At 36.9% G+C, this 21,383-nt stretch overlaps 1 protein-coding gene across 1 annotated transcript in view; it reads right to left on the bottom strand.

Annotated features, from left to right (window-relative positions):
- The window catches only part of MOV10L1 (Mov10 RISC complex RNA helicase like 1), a 40,623-nt gene that overhangs the window by 16,571 nt on the left and 2,669 nt on the right, over positions 1-21,383 (bottom strand). Inside the window, exons 2-14 of the mRNA XM_019474049.1 lie at positions 19,922-20,106; positions 11,964-12,120; positions 11,433-11,545; positions 10,475-10,665; positions 8,216-8,356; positions 7,072-7,310; positions 6,743-6,938; positions 4,648-4,842; positions 3,849-3,963; positions 2,229-2,406; positions 1,524-1,594; positions 1,061-1,152; positions 243-301 (exon numbers count right to left, since the gene is read on the bottom strand). Coding sequence (XP_019329594.1) covers positions 243-301; positions 1,061-1,152; positions 1,524-1,594; positions 2,229-2,406; positions 3,849-3,963; positions 4,648-4,842; positions 6,743-6,938; positions 7,072-7,310; positions 8,216-8,356; positions 10,475-10,665; positions 11,433-11,545; positions 11,964-12,120; positions 19,922-20,106 — 1,932 coding nt within the window. The remainder of the gene's footprint in view (positions 1-242; positions 302-1,060; positions 1,153-1,523; positions 1,595-2,228; positions 2,407-3,848; positions 3,964-4,647; positions 4,843-6,742; positions 6,939-7,071; positions 7,311-8,215; positions 8,357-10,474; positions 10,666-11,432; positions 11,546-11,963; positions 12,121-19,921; positions 20,107-21,383) is intronic.

Genomic DNA, 21,383 nt, shown 5'->3' with positions numbered 1-21,383 from the left:
TCCTCTCCCCTGTGATGGCCAACAGATGAAATCATTCTGATGACACCTACTGTAGATTCAGAGGGTTTTGTTTTGTTTTTTTTTTTTTTTTTTTTTTTTTTTTTTTTTTTTTAAAGTTGCAGAAAACTCCTCTAAGAACAAACTACAATGCATTCTTCTCAGTATGCCCTGAAGTGAAAGCAATATAAAACACAAGACTCGCCACAAATTCCTCTAGACAGCTTAAGTCAACTGAAGTGTACCTTTTTCACCCAGGTAAATAGCTTGCTCAACTGCCAACTGGCATCGCCTGCTAGTAATCCTATTATCAGAATAAAAATTTGTAGATTAAAGTAAAAGCTTACATTTCCATAAACTAAAACAGCATACACTTACAAGGTATCTGGTATTTTTCACTAGGCATCAGTACACGTAAAAATAGGAGTTTTATATAAAAACACTTTTTTTTTTTAAACAAGCATCTCTTGAGAAATACGCTGCAGAAGTGTCAGTCAACAGCTTTGCTATGAATAACATTGATACATGTATTTTCTAGCTCTTCCGTGAGACAGAGATGGCCTGGTGTTCTAGACTTAGATAGTCTTTCAAGGAAGTTCTCTGCAAAGTTGATTTTACAGGGAAGATTAAGCAACTATATACAGATAATAACATCCCATGAATAAAACAAAAGTAAGAAAGGATGGGTGGTTAACATCAGCAATTTCTTTTGCAGTCCTGCAGCTATATTGATATATTTTTTTTCTTAAAAAAACAAGAAAAAAGCCCAAAACCAAAACACCCCACCTCACCCCCCCCATTTCACTGCCTGGCATTGGTGCAATCATTTAGAGAGGCTTAAGACAAGAATTCTTTGTACACAGTGACTACACTTGCAGTCTTTTACCAATGAATGTAGCGGCAAAGGTGTGTTGAGGGAAAGAGGTGGAAGCATTGGCAAGATCTTAATTATGTCCTTCTCTGATCTGTATCCACCAAAACAACCAATTGACAGTCATGTGTATTTTAAAAGTCACTTTACTAGAGGAATCATTAAACGCAGCTTTTTGGAAACTTGTAATACCTGCAGTGAACAAATTCCACATCCATGGGTTCCAAGTTGTAAGCCTGTTCAAAGTCTGCATTAAATTTAAGAGTAACATCTTCATTACATATCTGTTGCAAGGATAAAAAAAAGTCAGTTTACTGATGAAGGTTCAGTGCTTCAAACACAAAGAAGCATCTCTGAAAGCACTGAATGCCCCATCACCTCCAAAAAGAACACCTAGATTTACCTGCTATCAACATATTGCATATCTAGATTGAGTGCTTTCAGAGCAGGTAAAGATTATAATCTAGAAAGAACAGGGAAGCCAAAGTCTTCAAAAAATACAATAAAAATACAAAACCACCACTCAGAATGTAGGTAAAATAAATCTAGCTTCCCAAAAGTCGGGTTAAACTAGTCCGTAACTCTATAAATTGCCAGTTTCCCCTTTGAAACCAGTGGACCACAGTATTTTCAACAGGAGATACACCTTGCTTACCTCAGTAATATAGGCAACGTACTCTATTATATGCTCAGAGTAGACCTGACTTTTCAGTATCACCTTATCACCTAATTGTAAACAAAGTTAAAAGGCAACATACTGTTACAAGGAATAGTAAAATTCTCACCACAGCACTTAATTTCTTCCTCTTTTGCATGGTTAAACTAGGAATTTGCAGGATGCTAGATGTTAACTAACTTTGCCAAAGTTGCTGTATCCATGAGTACCTGTTCCAAAATGCCGTATGTAGTTGTATATTACATTTTAAAAGGCACCTAATATTGATGCCATCAGACAACACCTCCTGAAAACAGGATCCTGTATATTATATTAGAGATTCTGAATTCAATTTTAACTACTTTCCCAGATTTTGCTTTGGATACACCTATTGTCTTTAAGTTATTACTACATTGTACATTTTATTTTTGCTGAAAGCACCACCAATTTCTGTACATGAAAAATCCTAAATATCAGAACATGCATAAGAACAGACACATGCAATGCTGCTTCAGACAGCAGCCACTGTAAGACTCACACTGAGATACTAACAGTGCTGTTCACCTGTCTAGTAGCCTAGATTAATAACTTTGTGTTCAAGTATGTGTAAGACTTCTTTAAACAAATGAATAAGCAATGGAGTTTGCATTGCACTGAAAATATTGATCAACATGCTATTTGGCTTTATCTTACATTAGTTACTACCTGTAATCAGGTGAGGTCTGCCCTCTTCCACTCCTGGCACTTCCAACACTAAAAAGTTCCCATTCCTTTTCAAAGTAACCCCACTCATGTTAAAGTCTTTTATCTCCATTTCTGCATGGATTTCTTCAAGCCACAAGAGAGTAGAAAAGTTTGCTTTATAATTATCTAGATTAAGATGCTGAAAAACAAAACAGTATACATTATTGTTGTAAATTCTACACTAAGATACAGAACCCACTATTCTTAACATTATACAAAACACCTCTTCAGACAGACTGCACAGCAACTGGGTTGCCAATTAAGGCACATAAATACATGTATCTATACACCAACTAATATTTTATACTCCCCCTGCAGTCAAAGCAGAATTAGTATAACCCTTGGAGCTCAGATACAATAGCCAGTCAGGTAAAGAGTCAACCAAGTCTCTCCCAACTACAATGGCAGTTTCAACATCTGAATTCAGAGGCAATCTACAAGCTGAATTCTATGCTCAGCAATCCCAGAAAGCATAAAAATCTAAGTACGCTGGGCAGAGACAGGTGAAGAGAGAGTCATGTCAGTCTTGGCCCCTGGCTGATGATTATACAACTTATGCCAAGATGAAAGAACCTGAACTTTCTCCCTCAGAGCTTAATGCATCTCACTGAAGAGGTATTTCTCCTATCTAAACAATGAATGATAGCACAGAATGCTTTCTATTTGGTATCTTCCCACTCAAATACAAGGTGAATGAGCAGTGCTTTCAGGAACAGTCTTAAAACAGTTACCAGTACCAGATAGAACTTAAGGTGTGGTTAAAAAAAAGTTACCATTAATGGCAGGCTTTCAGAATAAAATTATTTCAAACACTACAGAGTTTTATCTTCTTTTTGAGAGAGGATCACTAACCTGCTATCTTAATGCTGTGACCTCAGGTTTTGTGAGCTGTTTAGAAAGCAGACAACAAACTGGACTTAAAATTTTTCAAAAATGTAAAAGGTTAAGTCCTTAAAAAGTTAGAGGGGAAAAAAGTGAGTTGCAGCAATGTTCTACCAGAAATCAGGACAAAGTTTTGGAGAAGGAATCACTGTAATATTCTTGTTAGACTTCAGGTTGGTGGCTTTTTTTTTTATGTATTCTGAAATCGCTATACTTGCAGGAAGAATTTGAACAAGCTGTAGTGAATTAAATTTGAGGATTTTTTAAAAAAAGTTTTGAACAACCAGAAAAGGATCCTCTATTGCAATAACTTCAGAATTTCTGCTTTCATTTGCTATGAAATAACTGCTGGACTACTGTTCTGACACCCCAAAAACACCTTTGCAATGATGCCTAAAAACTGAAAGTGAAGAGGAATCTTTGTTCAGTTTCTATAATATCCTCCCGCCCCCATTATACTTCTACTCCCTTTTCAGTTTTTCACATTTACCCTTTTGGATTCTTGTAAGCTTGGATTCTGTGACATACAGAAACGCATGGAAGTTAGGGGATACAGACTGAAGTCTTAAGTCTACTTGGTAACAGTATTACATCATCTTCTGTTACACTAAGGGCTACACGTTTTTGCTAAATTAAGGCCAGCTTGAACAAACACACTTACAGAAAATATATTTTCTTACATAACGTACACTTGCATACCTCTGCTAGGAGAGGCTGAAAGGTCAGTATGTCTAACTCCTGCTCCACACATTTTCTTAACTCATTTGGTATGGTATAATGCGGGAGAAAGCTTGGCAACTGCTTTCTGTGATTTCTAAAACAAAAAAGTATAACATATCATTTAGCTTTCTCAAATTATATATGTGAAAACCAGCTAATTAACATGCCACATCATCAAGGTTATAAAACCAAAACACACACATGACAGAATGATTCCTTCAAAGTGACAATTGAGAAGTTTGCTATACTGGGAAGATAGATAAGCGTTCCAGTTACTGATGATTTGAAAACATCGTGTGTCTGTTTTTTCAGTTTAGGGATATTTTTATAACTAAGCAAATACTGTAAGTATAACAGAAGCTTATTTGCAAAAGGAAAAGTTCTGAATGAAAGATGGGAAACATCAGATATAGATGTCAAAGTTGCCTGAGGAGTTAAGAAGCTAATTCTCTCAAAACTATTTCCAATTTTCCATCTTTTTTTCTTAAAAACACAATTGTTACTTGTAGATTACTATGCAACAGTATTTATCTTGTTTATCACCACATTATATAGTAGAAAGAGCTCCTGTTTGACAAATCTACAAAGAAATCAAGCAGTTCATTACTAAAACAACCTCTTCTCAGTAATGTCCACAATTATCTTGTTTACAACGTACATACATAAACATGTTCAGACTTTCCCAGTTTCACATTTTCTTTGTCAGCATGACAGAACAGGTATAGCAATACCAAATAGAGCAGTATTAGGTGTCATTTTTTGCTCTAATTCACAGTACCTTCTGTATTTAGGGACAACCACTGTTGTCTTGCTTGGCTGAGGTTCTGGAATAATTTTAGGCTTTCTTGGAGAAAATGGTTCCACAGGTGCTATTAGTAATTCTTCTTCATTTGTTACATTGGCTTCAATATAGCGTCCAACAGTAAAATCAGAAAAACCAAGCAACAGGAGTTCTTTACTGTACCCAGGATTTCTTTAAGTAAGCAGAAGTTATATTCTTAAAACCATCATGTTCATACTTTATTTTCCCCAGATGTAAGTAATTTTTAAAATAAAATTGGTATGATAAATAATAAATTATAAAATTAATAATTTATAACAATAAAGAGTAAAAATCTCAACCCCCCAATTTCATCAAAAGCTTGTGTAAAGAGCAAAATCCCTCCCTTCAACATACTAAGTACAGAATTAATACTTCTGTCACAAGTAACATCTTGAAATTACTGATACTGAAAAAGATTAGCCAGACATTTCCACCAGAGGAACCTGAAGCATCTCTCTTCACTGTTTGCAGCAACAGCTTTGCTCCACCTTCCTTAAGGCTACTCAGAACTGAATCCTAACTGTAAACACATCAAGTGGAGAAAGTAGGAAAGATCCTTTATATCTGAAAAAACACACTTTCTATGTGTAAGCGGTGCTTGGTGAATGACAGAGGGGAAGAGATCAGAAGGAACTGTTTCTTCAGATTGGTTTCTAAGGAACTTAAGACAAAAGATCTAACACACACCATCTGCTCTGAAATCCCTTAATGAACTCATCCCAGCACTACCCAGAGCCCAGTTCTCTCCTCAGCACTAACTACACAGTCCAACACTGTTACTATGTGCCTGAAACAAAAGCATCCCAGAAGGATTCCAGCTTACTTTCTCTTTGGCAGGAGTACCACTTTTTCATGCCAGCTAACGCTACCTGCTCAGGTTAAAGCTATAGCCTGGTTTTCTCTGATACACAGACTCAGTGCAGACACTGAACTGTCCAGATTTATGGTCTAAATTTGCAGTCTCTATGGTCTCTTAAATGGCCAGCAAGCACTTGTTACCTTCATGCTGCAGCCTCCCATGGAGTTGTGTGGATCGTTCTGTATTATTAGAAGATTCTCAGACTTTGTGGCATTTACAGATCTACAGTGAAATATAAATTGTTCTTTCTACATGTCTTTCTCCACAAGGACAGGCCATGCCTGCAGCTTATCTTTCAAATTGCAGCTAAATCATCCTCCTAAGAAAATTTCTACCCATTGCCTCACTATTTAAAATGGTAACAGAAATAGTGTGAAATTTAATGCAGCGTTACTTTGATGAATCAAACCATTTGACCTTGGTTTCCCCTGTCCAACTTTTAAATTATGATCATAAGAATCAATGGTTGTGGTACACAATGTTTGTAGAGCTACAGCTGGAAGTAACTGGAAAGTACATGAAAGCAAGTTTTCCCGCATGAGGTTCCTACTTGAATTCTGAAAGAGCTCACACAAAGTCACTTTTTATTCTTAACTAAATACCTGAAATATTTTGTACAGCAAAGTATTTTTGTTTTTCAAGGGTTTTCTAAGATCTGCAAACCACTTCCTCTATAAGTTACACCTTCAAGGAAGAAAGCTTTTTTTTTATTTCAGCATACATAACCTGCATTTATTATCACAGGACAGGGAAGCTTGAGATTGGGGCATCTAGCAACATGAATATGACATCAGGGTATGAGACTGGAAGAAACATATCAGACGTAACACAAAAATTCCCAGGAAATCTATATTGCTCTTGTGCTCATGGAGCAATGGGTTTCCTGAAACAGATATAATCAGCTGTAGGCATTATCTTCACCTTACTGTGTTTTTTTAGAGAAGTATCTACTCCCACTGTATTTCTTCATTTACTACTACCATTTTCTTTCAACAAAAATCAGAATCAAGCATTAAAATGCTAACTACTTTCAAGGTCTAATATAGGTTTCCACATCATTTGCTAATATGTGCTGGCTTACTTTATCCTACACGAAAAAGAGAACTGTGCCCAGAATAAGGGAACTATTAAGTCAATTTTTGTGACTTGTTTCCATTGTATTGGTCAGAACCAATGGAAAGAAATACTTACACAGCTGTGCATATGATCACTATGAATGTTTTTCCACCTGGTGGTATGACAATTTCTCCAGTAATATTGACATGCTTTATTGGTTGTTCCACATCTTCTCTTTGCTCATTTCCTCCATTATGTAGATTTTCATCTTTCACCAAGGAAAAGTTTTCTTTTGTCCTTGATAAGTTTATATCCTGAGAATTAATTCCTTCTGTAGTAAACAGATTATAATAAATTTTGTTACCACAGTTGCTATTGCTAGCATAGGCAAGTCTTCTCAAACAAACCTACAGGTCTTCTGAGGAGTTAACACTCAGTATTCAAATGTTAACATTTCACTGTACCTGGAATGACTCCATTCTTCATAATGGATGTATTATTCAATGACTCACATGTTGTTCCTCCACTGTTATATGAATTAATCGCAGCTTTTGAGAGGTTTCCTTGATTTATTGGAAAAGATGGCAGATGTGCTTCTGGACTGTTCTCACATTTTTGAGGAATCTGAAAACTGAATTGCTTGTCTTTCACCCATCCAGCTAATCTGCAGCTGATTAAGGACTGTGGTACACTCCCTTTATTCCTAGAAGTAGTTATGTAATTAATTACATAATTAAATGCATAGTTAAGGTTCTTGGGAAGCTTAATTCTATCTGAAGTCAAGTACAACTGTCTGTAGCAGGTCAGTTCACCATTATTTCATAACTGCTATCAGAAAGAAATTGCACTGCTGCTTCTAACTCATGAGGACTAGAACCTCTGCTAAATGTTAATATTTCTAGGTCATATCAACTACCTTATGAAGCATACAGAAATACTGTGTATAAAAAAAGTTATGGTAACTTAAAATTTATCATTGGGTAACTAACTCTTAAGAAAGGGCACATAGCAACAAATAGAGGGTATTCAGGTGTGACTTCATTTGAGCCTCTATGCCCAGATGTAAAAAAACTATTTCTTCATTTAGTTCCTTATTCTTATCTGTATAGTCTTCACTAAAAAAAAAAGAAACCCACCAAAACAAAAAACCCTCAAGGATACGCCAACATAGTTCTTCAGCATCCAAGTTAAAAAAACCAAGCAAACAAATAGAAAAAATCTGGTCTGCTTTTAATACGTGAGTATGCAACAGTCCTCTTGTTCTAAGATTTTGAAGATGACAGCATATCTGCAGTTTAAAGTAAACACACTTACAAGTAAAAGCATTTACTTTAATCCTCATTCCAGAAAGGATTTTGTTAGGATTGAAAAGAGACACAGGACTGGGGAGTCTCAAAGCACTATCTGCAAGATAGATGCTCAATAAAAAGACTGTCCTAAAGACACTAAGTTCAATATGAAATTCTCTTTAATTCCATAGTATTTGGGGGTTACTTGAAGACCATGAACCACAAGGCTCAACTATGAGAGGCTTCTGTATGAAAGACAGGTTTACAGACTATGGAGTGATGGAAAGAAAGAAAGCTTAGAACAATCAGAAAGGCTTACTCTATGCAAATGATCATTCTTTTAGATTCCCCCTGCTTCAGGGTTCCAAAATGAGTCATTCTTGATACTTCCAACCCTCCTTTGTCTCTCATTAAGTTTTCATAAGGCTCATCCAGATTGACTCCATTAGAGTGAGATTGTCTGCAAAAATAATTTTAGTTAGCAATCTTGAAACAAATAGACTCAGCAAATATCTTTGATTCAGCACAAATTTAAGAATCACTATACCAAAGCATAGTCACAGTATTTAGGAAGAAGCAGGTGAGAGGGTTCACTTTTTCTCAGCTACTTATACTTCCAAGACAATCAGATTACATTTACTAATTTAAGCAGCAAATTAAAAACAACAAGCCTTTTGCCAGCAGCACAATAAACCAGGATAAAACTTTGGATATAAGACTAAAATCATTAAGAAGCTAACTAATCTTTGCTGAAGAGCTGAATCAACTGGTGACTGAAGCTGTTATGGATCTCTTTGGGAGCCGAACCAAGACACAAAGAGCAGCTCCTTAGCAAGACTCCTGATTAACAGTGGAGCTTAAGAGATAAAATGACTAGCCTGGAAGTGTTTCAACACAAACCCCAAGTACTTATGACTTCTGCTTATTGCTACAATCTGAAAGCAGCAAACTGAAGAAGAAATTTAAAAAAAAAGCTGGAAAACAAAAAGCACCCTTAAAAACTATTATCACACATACTACTGATGAAAAATGCCTATGAAACCAAAGTCACATGCTCTTCCCTGTCTGAGACAGTGACCAGAGCTCTAACCTCTCAGTCTCAGCTACCTGTAGAAACCATTTAAAAAATTGTTTCTATTCTACAATTAAGAAACTATTCAGTTAGATAAACTGGCATGAAAACTTGGAAATATTTTCATAATCTCGCCAATATTTACACACCCTAAGTTTTCCTAAATTATCTAATATAATAAAGTAGAAAATGACTGCAGTTGTTCTTTATTAGCTACATCAATTTACTAGCAAAGCCCACTAGATGTCTCCCATTGCAGCTTAAGCTGCCTCAATTTTTTGATATGGTAGGAAATACACTAAAACTGAGAAATCAACCCTAAGGTCTACTTTTGTAACTTGGCTTTAGTAATAATTTTCTGTATAAAATCCATCATTAAAAATAGGTCCAGCTGAAAGAATAAGTGAACAAATTGTACTGTTGTGCAAAGTGATGTAAACACTTCAAGCTTCATCTAGCTACAATTTAAATCTACTGTATCCGTTATCTCCAGTGAAAACAGCTTATTCCATTCTTCATAGTTCCTTTGAAGACATATGTACCGCCCTTAGCTATATTTCCTAGAGATCAAACACGGCAAGTTTTCCCAAAGACTATGTTTGAGAGGTATCAGAATGTCCTTTTTGCTCTCCTTTGGACTTTCCAATTGGCCAACAGCTTATTTTTGGCCTGCAGAATCAGACTCTAATCCTACCAAGGCCTTGTTAGCACTGTGTGACGGATTTTACAGGTAATAGCCCTATTTATATACATTTAGGCAGTATTTGTGTTTTTCACAGGACAGACATACTCACAAGTCAAACTCTGGATCTTTGCTGCAGAACTGCTACTGACTAGCTGTTGCCCATTCTACATTTGTGTAGTTGATTATTTCACAAAATTTTGCTTCTTCTCCATACTGAACATCATCTACTTTTCCCAACCTTTTCTGCAATCTGTCCAGATCCTCCTCACATCACATATGCCATCTAAAGTGCGCCTGCAGAACCTCTCAGTTTGATACTTGCAAGCCCAATAAATCTCTATTATTCAGATCATTAAACTATTCTGTTTAGGACAGATATCTGAAGAATCACTGCAACTTAAGCAAGATGGATTAAAGAAACATCCATTTTACATCAGTTTTGCTGAGAATGGTTTTCAAACAGTAAAGTCCTCGCTAGAAGAATATAGATTAGAGGAAACACAAGGTAAAAGCACGAGCCTGGCATTTTTCTAACAAAACCATGAAAAATTCCTTCCTTGCCTAGCAATATCCCTGAGCTCAACTGTTACTAGTTTTGCTTCTCTAAGTACAGCTGTCCCCACCTTCTGGAAAGGAAGAAAAAGCAAGGGCAAAATCATATCACACTCTGATCTTCCCCATGATCTATCATGCCTTCTAGTCAACTAGTGAAGAATTTACAGTATTTCTTGCTTAATAGACACAACAAAATTTAAGCTGCATAATTACAATTCATCTCTAGTTGTTATTATGTGGAAAGAGAATGAAAGAGTAAGTATTACCCATCCTGGCTGACTGGCACCAAGCAGAGAGCTCTCCAAATGTAACACGACTGATTGCTCTCCACCACAATGGTGTTCACCAGGTCATGTCTACAAGGTGAATAGCCATCAGGAAGTCTCAATGAATCCAAAGTGAAAAATATACTCTCATCTACTGTACCACTTCTTCCACAGATGCTGGAAATGCGAACCTGTAACAGTTTGTTATTCAGTGTTACTTGATATTATCTGCTTAAGCTAACAGGCATACTATCATTGCATAGTTTTTTCCTGCAACAGTCATTCTAGTATTAACAGAGCTGCATTCTGAAGTTTCAATTATTCATGGGAGGCAAGCATACAGCTCTAACCTAGAATCACTGTCTTTAGATTTAAAAGTGCAAAGAAACACAAGTACTTCAGATAAGCATTAGGTTCCACTTAAGCGCATACTACAATACATACATTTGACTTAATCATCATACCTGCCTTTGACTTACCAACTTATCTAATTTATACTTCAACACCAGCAGTCACAAGAGAAGAATTTTTTTCCTATGCTTGACATGCAAATATTGTTCAATATATACAGTTAAGGCAAACAAAATAAACTTAATATATATATTCCTAGAGGGAACAAATATTTTCATTAAAATAAAAAAGGGACAAGGGTTGTTTTTAAGCCAAAACACTTGGATAAATTAAACATAATAAATTCCAGTCATTGCTTCCTAAAAAAAGTTTGAAAATCCACACATCCTCATTACAACCAATATAACTAAAACAACAGTAAGCATCCAAATAAAAAAAAGCTTTGTTATTTTAGAAATAATCCTATAAATGGATGAGTTGATATGTTTTATCTTTTAATTAAAGATGTGCTATAGAAGATCTACCAATATTAGCAATTTAAAACCACCTTCAAAACCCCACTTCACACAAGATTCCTCTTGACAAAAACAACGTGCAGAACATTTACCTTGTCTACTCGCTTATATCTCAAAGGCTTTACAGCAACTGCTTTACTGTTCCATGTTGTAGGGTTAATAAAATATTTCGCTTGCACCCAGTCACCTTCACAAGGTTTGAAACCTATGTAAACCAGAACATTTCTCAAGTTTAATTGCTACTGATGACATTTGCATTACTCCCATACAGAACTAGTTTAAGTTAAATAAAATGACCAGCCAGAACAATGCATTATTCAGATCCACTGAGTTCAAACTTCTCTTCGCAGTTCTTCCCCCAGTAGGTTATGACAAACTACGTAAGAGATGCTAGTGGAAAAAATACACTTGCTTACATGTAACTTATGGTTACATGACTGCATGCAAGTTATGCTCAGTGAGAATGAACATCTAGCTTTCTTCACCCAAATCACTGTGTTTGTTTCACTACATACACTCTATTAGAACTTATTTGGGATGTGGACTGCAAGTTTATCAGAAGATATTTCTATGGTACATATAAAAAAAGTTAAGGAAGAGCAAACAAGAAAGCCCCTACACACCTTCACAGACATCTTCCATTGCAAAAAAAGTATTCTGATTAATATAGCCACCATCCTTAGAGAGAGAGGTAATATTGCCAATTAGTATTTTCATATTTAATTCAGAAGCATCACAAGTAGGATTGGAGTCTCCCCATGTATTCCGGACGGCGTCTACCTATTAATACAAAAAACCTCAACATTGAAACAGCTGATACTTAGAATTATATGTTAAACATATATTCCTACAATAAATATCAGAATTTTAACTGCTTATGGAAGTCAAGCTCCTTACTAGACAATTCTATTCTCACTCTAGCTGTTCATTTTTGTACACAAAAAACCATAAGTTTTAAACAGTAAGTAACTTCTCTTAAGAAGCCTGCTGTATGCTGCAACACTGACAACTACTATAATCACATGTTGATTTGTCAAATCTTTCTCATGCTTCCCTTGCTTTAGGTCTACTTAAGAATTTTCTTCATATTGACAAGAGGACTCCCCCTCAGCAATCTGACTGTACACAAGTGGAACTAGAACATCACTATTTCAGAAAGCAAAAAAAAATATTTTCAAGATACTGTTTATAAACACTGTATGTATTTCAGACTGCCCCTCAGTCATTCTTTAATAACTTGAATAAAAAAAACGTAAAGAGCTGCTTCTTACAGACTCTCTATCACCACCTCAAATGTAAGTTTACTTGCTTAAACAACCCTCTGCAGAACATAAGCTACAAACTATTGATGTCTACAAACCATTTTTTCCACCCAGCTATGTTGGGGCAAGGATATAGCATCTCTGCTCTTAATTACTAGAATTCCTAGAACTGCAAGTTCTCTTCCTTGCTCCCAAAGGGCCACCACCATCACGGGTTCAGGTGTCTCCGCTCTGCAGTTCAAACACTCATTCTTCAGAGCTTCCTTGCTCTCTAACAATGCAAATACCACTGGACAGAAGTACTTATTACCGTTAAGCAAGAACTGCTGACTCCAGATGGTATGTAGAGAAACTACACTGTGCAATAAAGCAGGAGAAAGAGGTATCAAATTCTTCTTTTGTGAGGCTTATGAGGATAATGATGTAGGAAAGCATGAAGAAAGTGTGCAAGGTACCTCTGCAGTGCTTAAACAAATACAATGATGAAATGCCCATGGACAACTTTTTCCATGAACTGTAGTGTAAGTGTACAAGTCAGATGATTAAATGAACAGCTTATTTCAGAAAGCCAAGTGTTTACAAATTCACAACCAGAATAAAGAAACTGAGTGGAAAACTAGAATAACGGAGATAAGGGAGTAACTAAACCAATCACAACTGGACAGAAAAAAAAAATAGTTAGCTGTAGTGTTTTCACTTCTACATGGAGATTAGAAACTGAATAAAAAGTATTTTCTTAATGTATAGTGTGAAAAAAATAATACACTGACAAAAGACTCTATACAGTGCCATCTTTCTCTTACAGATCAGCATTCATGCACAGATGGAAAACAGTCCTCCTATAGCCACACTTTTCATAAATATTAAGACAACTTTTACACTTGTTAAATGCTATTACTACCTTTGTGTGGTGCACTTCTTGGAGGCACAATTTTCACAAAGAACACGTACATTACAAAGCAAGAAGAAACAGTTCGAACATTAACTGCTTTGTCTTGATCACATGGATCCTATTCCAGATGCCGAGTCATCATCCCAAAAGAAAAACTGGTGAGGGAAGTTACCTGAACTAGCCTGCAAGCTGGCTCCTCTTACAAAGGAGACTTGCTTAGTGAAAGAACTGGCACCAAATTCCACATGGAAGTGCTTGCTGAAACTTTACAGTGTTTACACACTTGTCCTTGGCTAGGACAAGGACACCTTCTATGCACCTGGTGGCATATATACCCATTGTGGAGCTAACAGCTGGACTGGTGATCTTATCCCAGCACACTCCACTGCAGTGACCATTATACTGTTCACTTCAAACACTATACTGTTTACACAAGTGAAATGTAACCCCAACAACAGGTGTACTAGTCTAGACTAGACTAATTACTAATCTAAATCATTTTATTTCAGAAAGTTGACATAATACACTGTGACATAAAAAGCCAGTTAAGGGAAGTGATTATCCCCCTCTATTCAGCACTCTTTAAGACAACATCTATAATACCGTGTGCAGTTTTGGCCTCCACAGTGCAGGAAAGACATCAATCAACTGGATGAGTTCAGTGTAGGGCCACTTTGGTGGTTGGGTGCTGGAGCAGTTGCCCTGGGAGGGGAAGCTGAGAGAGATGGGCTTGTCCAGCCTGGCTTCAAGTAGACCTAACAGCAGCCCCCTACTACCTAACGGGAGGTCATCAGGAACACAGAGCCTTCATTGTGGGCATAAATTGAAACAAGAACTCTTCAGGTTGGATAAAATGAAAAACTTTTTCACCATGAGGAGAGTTAAGCATTGGAGGAAGTTGCCCAGAGAGGCTGTGCAGTCTCTCTCCGTCCTTTTGAGGTTTTCATGACCTGACTGGATAAAGCCCTGCGTCACCTGGATCTGACTACAAGCTGACCCTGCTTTGAGCAGGAGGTTGGACTAGAGACCTCCTTAAGTCTGGTCCAATTTGAACTACACTATGATCCTAATTTCTATATGATTTATTTTGTTGAACATAATAAATATTACCATTTAAGACTAATAAATAGCCTGTCTACTTCTACTCCAGAGTTTGCAAACATTACAGTTAAACTATACATAACTATATTTTTTAGTCAATATTGTTATATTGCATTAAAAGAACTATTATTACATGGTATTCCTTTTAATGACATCAAAACTCACTGTAAAAAAAAATAAAATCTATGTTTTGCTCCAGTCTGACAGACATATCTTCACATTCACCAAGAACATTTGCGAATATCAAACTTTCTCCTAAGTAATTTGTATGGCTTTACATGGATAGAATCTGAATAAGCAATTGCACTGTTCCACAGAAGACTAGAAAATTTACATTTAATGTAAGCTACATATGGAGTTATACTTGAAAGTAATTTGTAGACCTAAGGAAATGCTTTCAACACATGAAAACACCTTAAACCTCCCAACATACATTTTCTTTTGATATTTCTCCACTTAATTTTCCTCTACCAACAAAACTATAAAGTTGCTCCTCATACTAGCTCAAAACAGCCTTCCTGCTACCACTTGTAGTAGCCTGGTAGAGCCTGCAACAGAACCTCTAATCATTTAGTGCAGTTTAATTAGACTTGACCTCAAATAAACTGAAATCCAGACTTCTGAGCTAGGATCTTTCCAAAACACAAGGCAAGTAGCTCCAAACAGCAGTTGGAACAGTACACTGAGCAGAGGGCCACCCAAGGCTGACCACACTCTTCCTTAAAGTAGATAACAAAAACACCACTGACACCACAGAAGTTTAAACTGCACCTTCCAGATTCTCCCCAAAACTGCCTGTTGACAGTGCTCAGGCTGTAGAGCTTGCACTAATTTCTGAAATTAGAGGAGTATCTTTTAGGTCACTTAAAAAACAAAGTTAAGTGGTAATACCTCAGTTTTTTGGAAGGAGATAGTATTGGTGCCCAAGCATAATTTTGTATAATATTTAGTGATTATGCTTGTCAGGAAATTTTTTCCTCTGCCTAGGGGATTAAAAAGACAGTTACTACCTTCCCTCTGCCCAAAAAAAAGACTACGATTGAAATTTGTTGGCTGTTCTGAGCAAACTCTCAGGGTATTTCAAGTTTGTGCCACTACGTGGAAAGTAATTCAAGATTTATCAGAGTACACAATGAGTTTAGTTTTTTATCCAAGTACTTAGAACAGACCCTTTGGAGAAGGGAGACTAGTGCTGTTCTTCTGAAATTAGCTATTTTACATCAGTAACAGACAAAATCTTGGGACCAAAAGTGGGAACCCTGGACTCCTCATATAGGAAGACCATTACAGTCATGGTTATTCTTGCTCAACGGTAACTTTGATGCTTCCCCCCCCCCCAGTCTTTGAAAAGAGCAGTTATACCATTTTCCTTTTTATTTGCAAGAGCTCACAGATTACTGTATACTTTGAAGAAATGAGCTTTGTCTCTGTGCTTATTGAATCAAGTCTGCCCTTGGACTTTAACTTTCTGTAGAGTCCAGTCAGCTTTAGGCATAAGCTCGGCTTTAAGCTACTCACCCAGTCAGAAACTACATTGCCAGAAAAGCTCTTCTGAGACACCTGCAGGACTTCCTGCTCATCACAAACAGGAACAAGATAAATCATTATGTTTATCCCTAGTACTTTTGCAAAGGCCATTATCTAGCACATACAGCAAAACATCCCACAACTGCTAAAATATCCTAGTTGTTTTGGAGATCCTTCTATAGTTTCTCAGTTACCAGGTTTATGTATTTTGGAGTGATGACAATATTTCAACAGTACTGTGAAAGCTGTCAGTCAGAAGGAAAACAAGGAAGGAGAAAGAACGTTTAAACTAATTTATTTTTTGACTGTGAGTACTATTTTATCAACCAGCACTGAAATTGTTTGCTGGACTTACAATATTTAGTTTTCATGTAAGAAAGTCATTCCACTTAAAAAAAAAAAAAGAAGAGACATAACGTTATCTTATAAGACACTAGGTTTTTGATAGGCTGGTAATATTTTAGAAACGACTTCTCTTTCACTTTCCTTCTATGTTTCATTTTAGATCATACAATAAAACTCTCTCCCCACTAATATGCTTTCTTCAGTTTTATTTAATCAATGAAGCTGCATTGGTTTCAAAATTAAATAGATTTGCTAAGAAAAACTACCCTCAAAATTTTGTTTGTAACTGGAGTTCATTTTATGACTTAGTGTTGCTCTCATATAGTTCTAATCTTTAATATGAAAGATCTTACTTACTTTAGCCTTCAGGACTTGTTCTTGTTGCTATTTTGAGTTAAAGGAAGGACAAAACAGAGAAAAATGGAAGCATGCAACATTTTAAATCTTCCTGAAATAAAGTACTAACAAACATATGCTTAACAAACCCAGATTAAAAAAAAACATCCAGTTGATTATTAACTGCCAACATCTCAGAAATAGTTTTCATGAGATCATTAGTTATTACCAAACTGGCAACAGAGCTTGAAAAAAGTCTGTACAAGTAACTCTACTGTATTTCCTCAGTAGTCTACAGATTTCATGGATATATAAAAATGCATCTAAACCCCCAAACATTGCACAGAGTAAAATGCAAATCAAGTTAGTCTTCCAGTATTTTTATTTTCTGTCTACTCCTACTTGAGAAGTTACATTTCTAGTCAACTTCATTTTATCAGACACAGTGCAGTTTCAGCCAATTCAACCATTAGAGGAAAAAAAATTCTCAGAGGTCTGCATTTATTTTAAGCTTAACTCCAGCCTCTAGGGAGGAGTTTATCACATGCCATTCTTTATTTCAGCCAGAAAACTTGTCTTCCCCATAAGCCTGGCGTACATCTCAGACTATTATCATGTTCAGGTGGAAAGCATATTTATCATTGACAAATAATGATTACAAAAAAGGCTTTCAGCAGGCATCTGGCACCTTTGAATTTGTTTCCTATTTATAGGTTAATTAGATAAAGATCTTTCCCTAAGATTAACAGCTATAGAGGCTGATAAAGTTAGAGCTTTGAATCCTAGAGAGATTTTTAAATTCAAGGCAAAAAAGGTGAGAAATATAATAAAACAAAGTAACTTTCTAGACTAATACCTGTACTAACACGTGTTTTACAGGAGGCAACCCTTTCTCACAGCAAAGACAAACCTTCACTTCTCCTTCAACCACATAGTCATACTCAAAGGAAGACCATTACAGTGAATGGAACTGTGTAGTATTAAACTGCTCACTCACAAAGCAGCCTATGATGGTATCTGGTCATTCTTTATAAGAGACTCTACTGGCCTTAAGTGCAGTTCTCCAAAACCTAAGTATCATCAACAGGCAGTGTTAAAATTTTTACTGTACTTCCAGTCATAGATGTGTACGTGAGCTTTATGTACATATAACACATGCCCTCCACAATATGCATCCTTTCCTCAATTTTAATTAGATGTTTTATGCAGCAATGACATTCCAGCAGTTACATGTCCTGCACATCACAGATACACTGTAGAGGCCTCTGCACATGTACATGACTCCCTGAATTTCCAAGTGTTCAGTAGTTTATTGAGTTAGCCTGACCTTCAGACACCTGGAAAATTAAAACAGATGGGTCAAATCCTCAGATTTGGAGGGGGATAGGGAGCGAGGAAGAGAGTACACCATACAACCTTGCTTTCCATAGACATGTCAATGCCTCCGCTAATATTCAGGGCCTTACTTAAAAGCCATGAAGCTCTTTTCCAAAAGAGTGCACAGAAAAATCCAGTGGAGCTTCAGGTGCTCAAGTTTATCATTAAGAGAAGAGCCATGTCTAACAGAAGAGAAATATAAATAAGGAGTAATCCCATGATGACAGATTAAAGTATTTTTAAAGGTATGTCTCTACTTACCATTAGTATGAACAGTTTCAGGATTGGTCAACAGACTAATTCTGAGAAGTGTACAGTACATTACCACAGAGATACTAGCAGTTTCAGTTACAAACTGTAATTCACTCTAATACATGCCACTTGGTACCAACAGAATTACTGAATGTGTCAAAATAGTACAAACTCACTTCCATAGTACAAACTCACTTCCATATGACAGCTGGTTATGTCTGGACACTGCTGACAACTGACCAAAATGTCTCTGAAGTACCAAAATCAGGATGGTGCATAAAAGAAAAGCATGAGGAATCAGAAACACTATATGTTAATCAATGCAGGATTTTGACCTCCTTTCTCCAATTTATGTATCATTTGCTAATTTAACACAGTTATGACAAATTCTTCAATCTGGTAATTTACACTCTTATTAAACCTGCATATCAGGACTTTACTGATAAGATTACTAGACACATTAGAATACTTCGGCTAATCATTACTTTCTTATTATCTGAAACATGATCCCTGAAGCCACTATGTTTGTTGATTACATTCTTTATCAGCTCATGCTGTCTATAAGATGCTTAATTATAAAACATCCATTTACTAGAAAACTCAAGTTAACTTTTAAACTAGTTACACTGTGATATGCTCTGTACAAGCAGTTTAAGCTTTGGCTCAGACTTTTGGTCAGGGTGAGTTTACTAGATGAAGTACACTAGTCTAGTGCCGTACTTAAAGTATAATGCAGCCAAGCCAAGCAGATACAAGCCAAGAAGATGGGTTCTGTACCACCCAGTTATCAACTGCTTCTGCACTGCTGTCAGTCTTTGAAGCACCAGTCATATTTACATAATATCTAAATGGAGAAGGGCCACTTGATTCAGCTTCTCAGCTGGATTATCACAGGCACCTGAGAGTTGAGCCTATATGATGAAAAAAATTACAGTTGTTTAAAGTTGTGACAATGTATAATCAAGCTTGAAGTAGGTTCACAAATGAAGTGTTAAGCAAGAAAGGTACCGAAATCTCCATTTTTATAACTCTCCATGACATTAAGTTGCTGATTTTTTACAACAGGAAGTTTTGAAATTTATGTTCTTATTCAATTCTGTGCAAAAAGAGTAAATTTGCAGCCCTGTTTTTATTTTCTTATCCATTCATATAACAATAACATAAAATTGACTTTGAAGCTCAAATTAATATACAGAGATTTGAACTAGGTATGATTAAACAAATACTGATGCAATTATCTCATCCAATAGCTTCACATTCACTACATTTAGACCTATATGCAGAGAATCAGTATTAAAGGATCAACATTTTAAAGGAGATAGAATAAAATAATAATAAAAAACCAAAACAACTTATCCCCACTAGGTGCAGGACTGGCAGTTTCTCCTATTTTGTAGAATTCGGGAGGCTAAAGCTAAAGTAACTTCCAAAAGAAAATCTCAAGGGTTTTACAGAGAAAGTGCGACTACTATTTATCTTCACCTCTTACCCTGATGGCCTTCAAGCCACCTGATGTTTTATCCTCTTCAACAGTGGCAGTAACTTCCTGTCCAACAGTCAGCGGCATACTTTTTGTAACAGCATCCTTTGTGAAGATTATTATGTCATCTATCATCCCATAATCATGGCAAAATCTTGTCACTACTCCTTGTACAGTTTTTAATTCTTTATCACCTGCATCCAGAGGAAAAGTGTTGACATAAAAACAAATCACTTGTTTACAGAACTATAAAACAAGTAATGAATGCTACTAAAAGTGCTATCCCTTCTATCAAAAAGTCATTCTCTTGTTCAACTAAAAATACCAACAGTTGCCAACTAATTAATTTCACATTTAAGTCTTGAAGTCTTATGGCAAGTTATGGTTTCAACCAATTAAGAAAGCTAGTTAAATACAAACTACATCGTAAGAACAACATTCTTTAAGCTGCATGAAAAAAAATCTTAGAGTATCTCAAGTTGGAAGAGACCCATAAGGATCGAGTCCAATTCCCTGCTCCTCCCAGGACTGCCTAAGACTAAACCGTATGACTAAGAGCGTCATCCAGATGCTCCTTGAACCCTTGGCTTGGTGCGGTGACCACTTCCCTGGGCAGCCTGTTCCAGTGACCAACCATCCACTCAGTGAAGAGCCTTTTCTTAATGTCCAGTCTGAACTTCCCCTGACACAGCTTCATTCCATTTCCTCATGTCCTATTGCTGGTCACCAGAGAGGGGAGATCAGCACCTCCCCCTCCACTGCCCCCCTTCAGTAGACTGCCATGAGGTCACCCCTCAGCCTTCTCTTCTCCAAGGTGAAGAAGCCAAGTGACCTCAGCCGCTCCTCCCTCGAGACCTTTACCATCTTGGTCGCCCTCCTCTGGACACACTCTAATAGTTTGATGTCCTTCTTACACTGAGGCACCCAAAACTGCACACAATACTCGAGGTGGGGCTGCACCAGTGCAGTGTAGAGTGGGACAATCACATCCCTCAACTGGCTCGCTGTGCTGTGCTTGATGCACCCCAGAACATGGTTGCCCTTTTTTGCTGCTGGGCACACTGTTGACTTATATTCAACTTGCCACCAACCCAAACTCCCAGGTCTGCACCAGTGCAGTGTAGAGTGGGACAATCACATCCCTCAACTGGCTCGCTGTGCTGTGCTTGATGCACCCCAGAACATGGTTGCCCTTTTTTGCTGCTGGGCACACTGTTGACTTATATTCAACTTGCCACCAACCCAAACTCCCAGGTCTCTTTCCACAGGGCTGCTCCAGCCTCTTTTGTCCCCCAATTTGTATGTATAACCATAGAATCATTTAGATTGCAAAAGACCTTTAAGATCATCAAGTCCAACCATCAACCCAACACTGCCAAGTCCCACTAAACCATGTCCCTAAGTGCCTCATCTACACATCTTTTAAATACTTCCAGGGATGGGGACTCAACCACTTCCCTGGGCAGCCTCT

The sequence above is a fragment of the Aptenodytes forsteri genome, unplaced genomic scaffold (assembly GCF_000699145.1).
Source record: "Aptenodytes forsteri isolate BGI_AS27 unplaced genomic scaffold, ASM69914v1 Scaffold166, whole genome shotgun sequence".
NCBI lineage: Eukaryota > Metazoa > Chordata > Aves > Sphenisciformes > Spheniscidae > Aptenodytes > Aptenodytes forsteri.
This window is presented reverse-complemented; position numbering and strand designations above follow the sequence as displayed.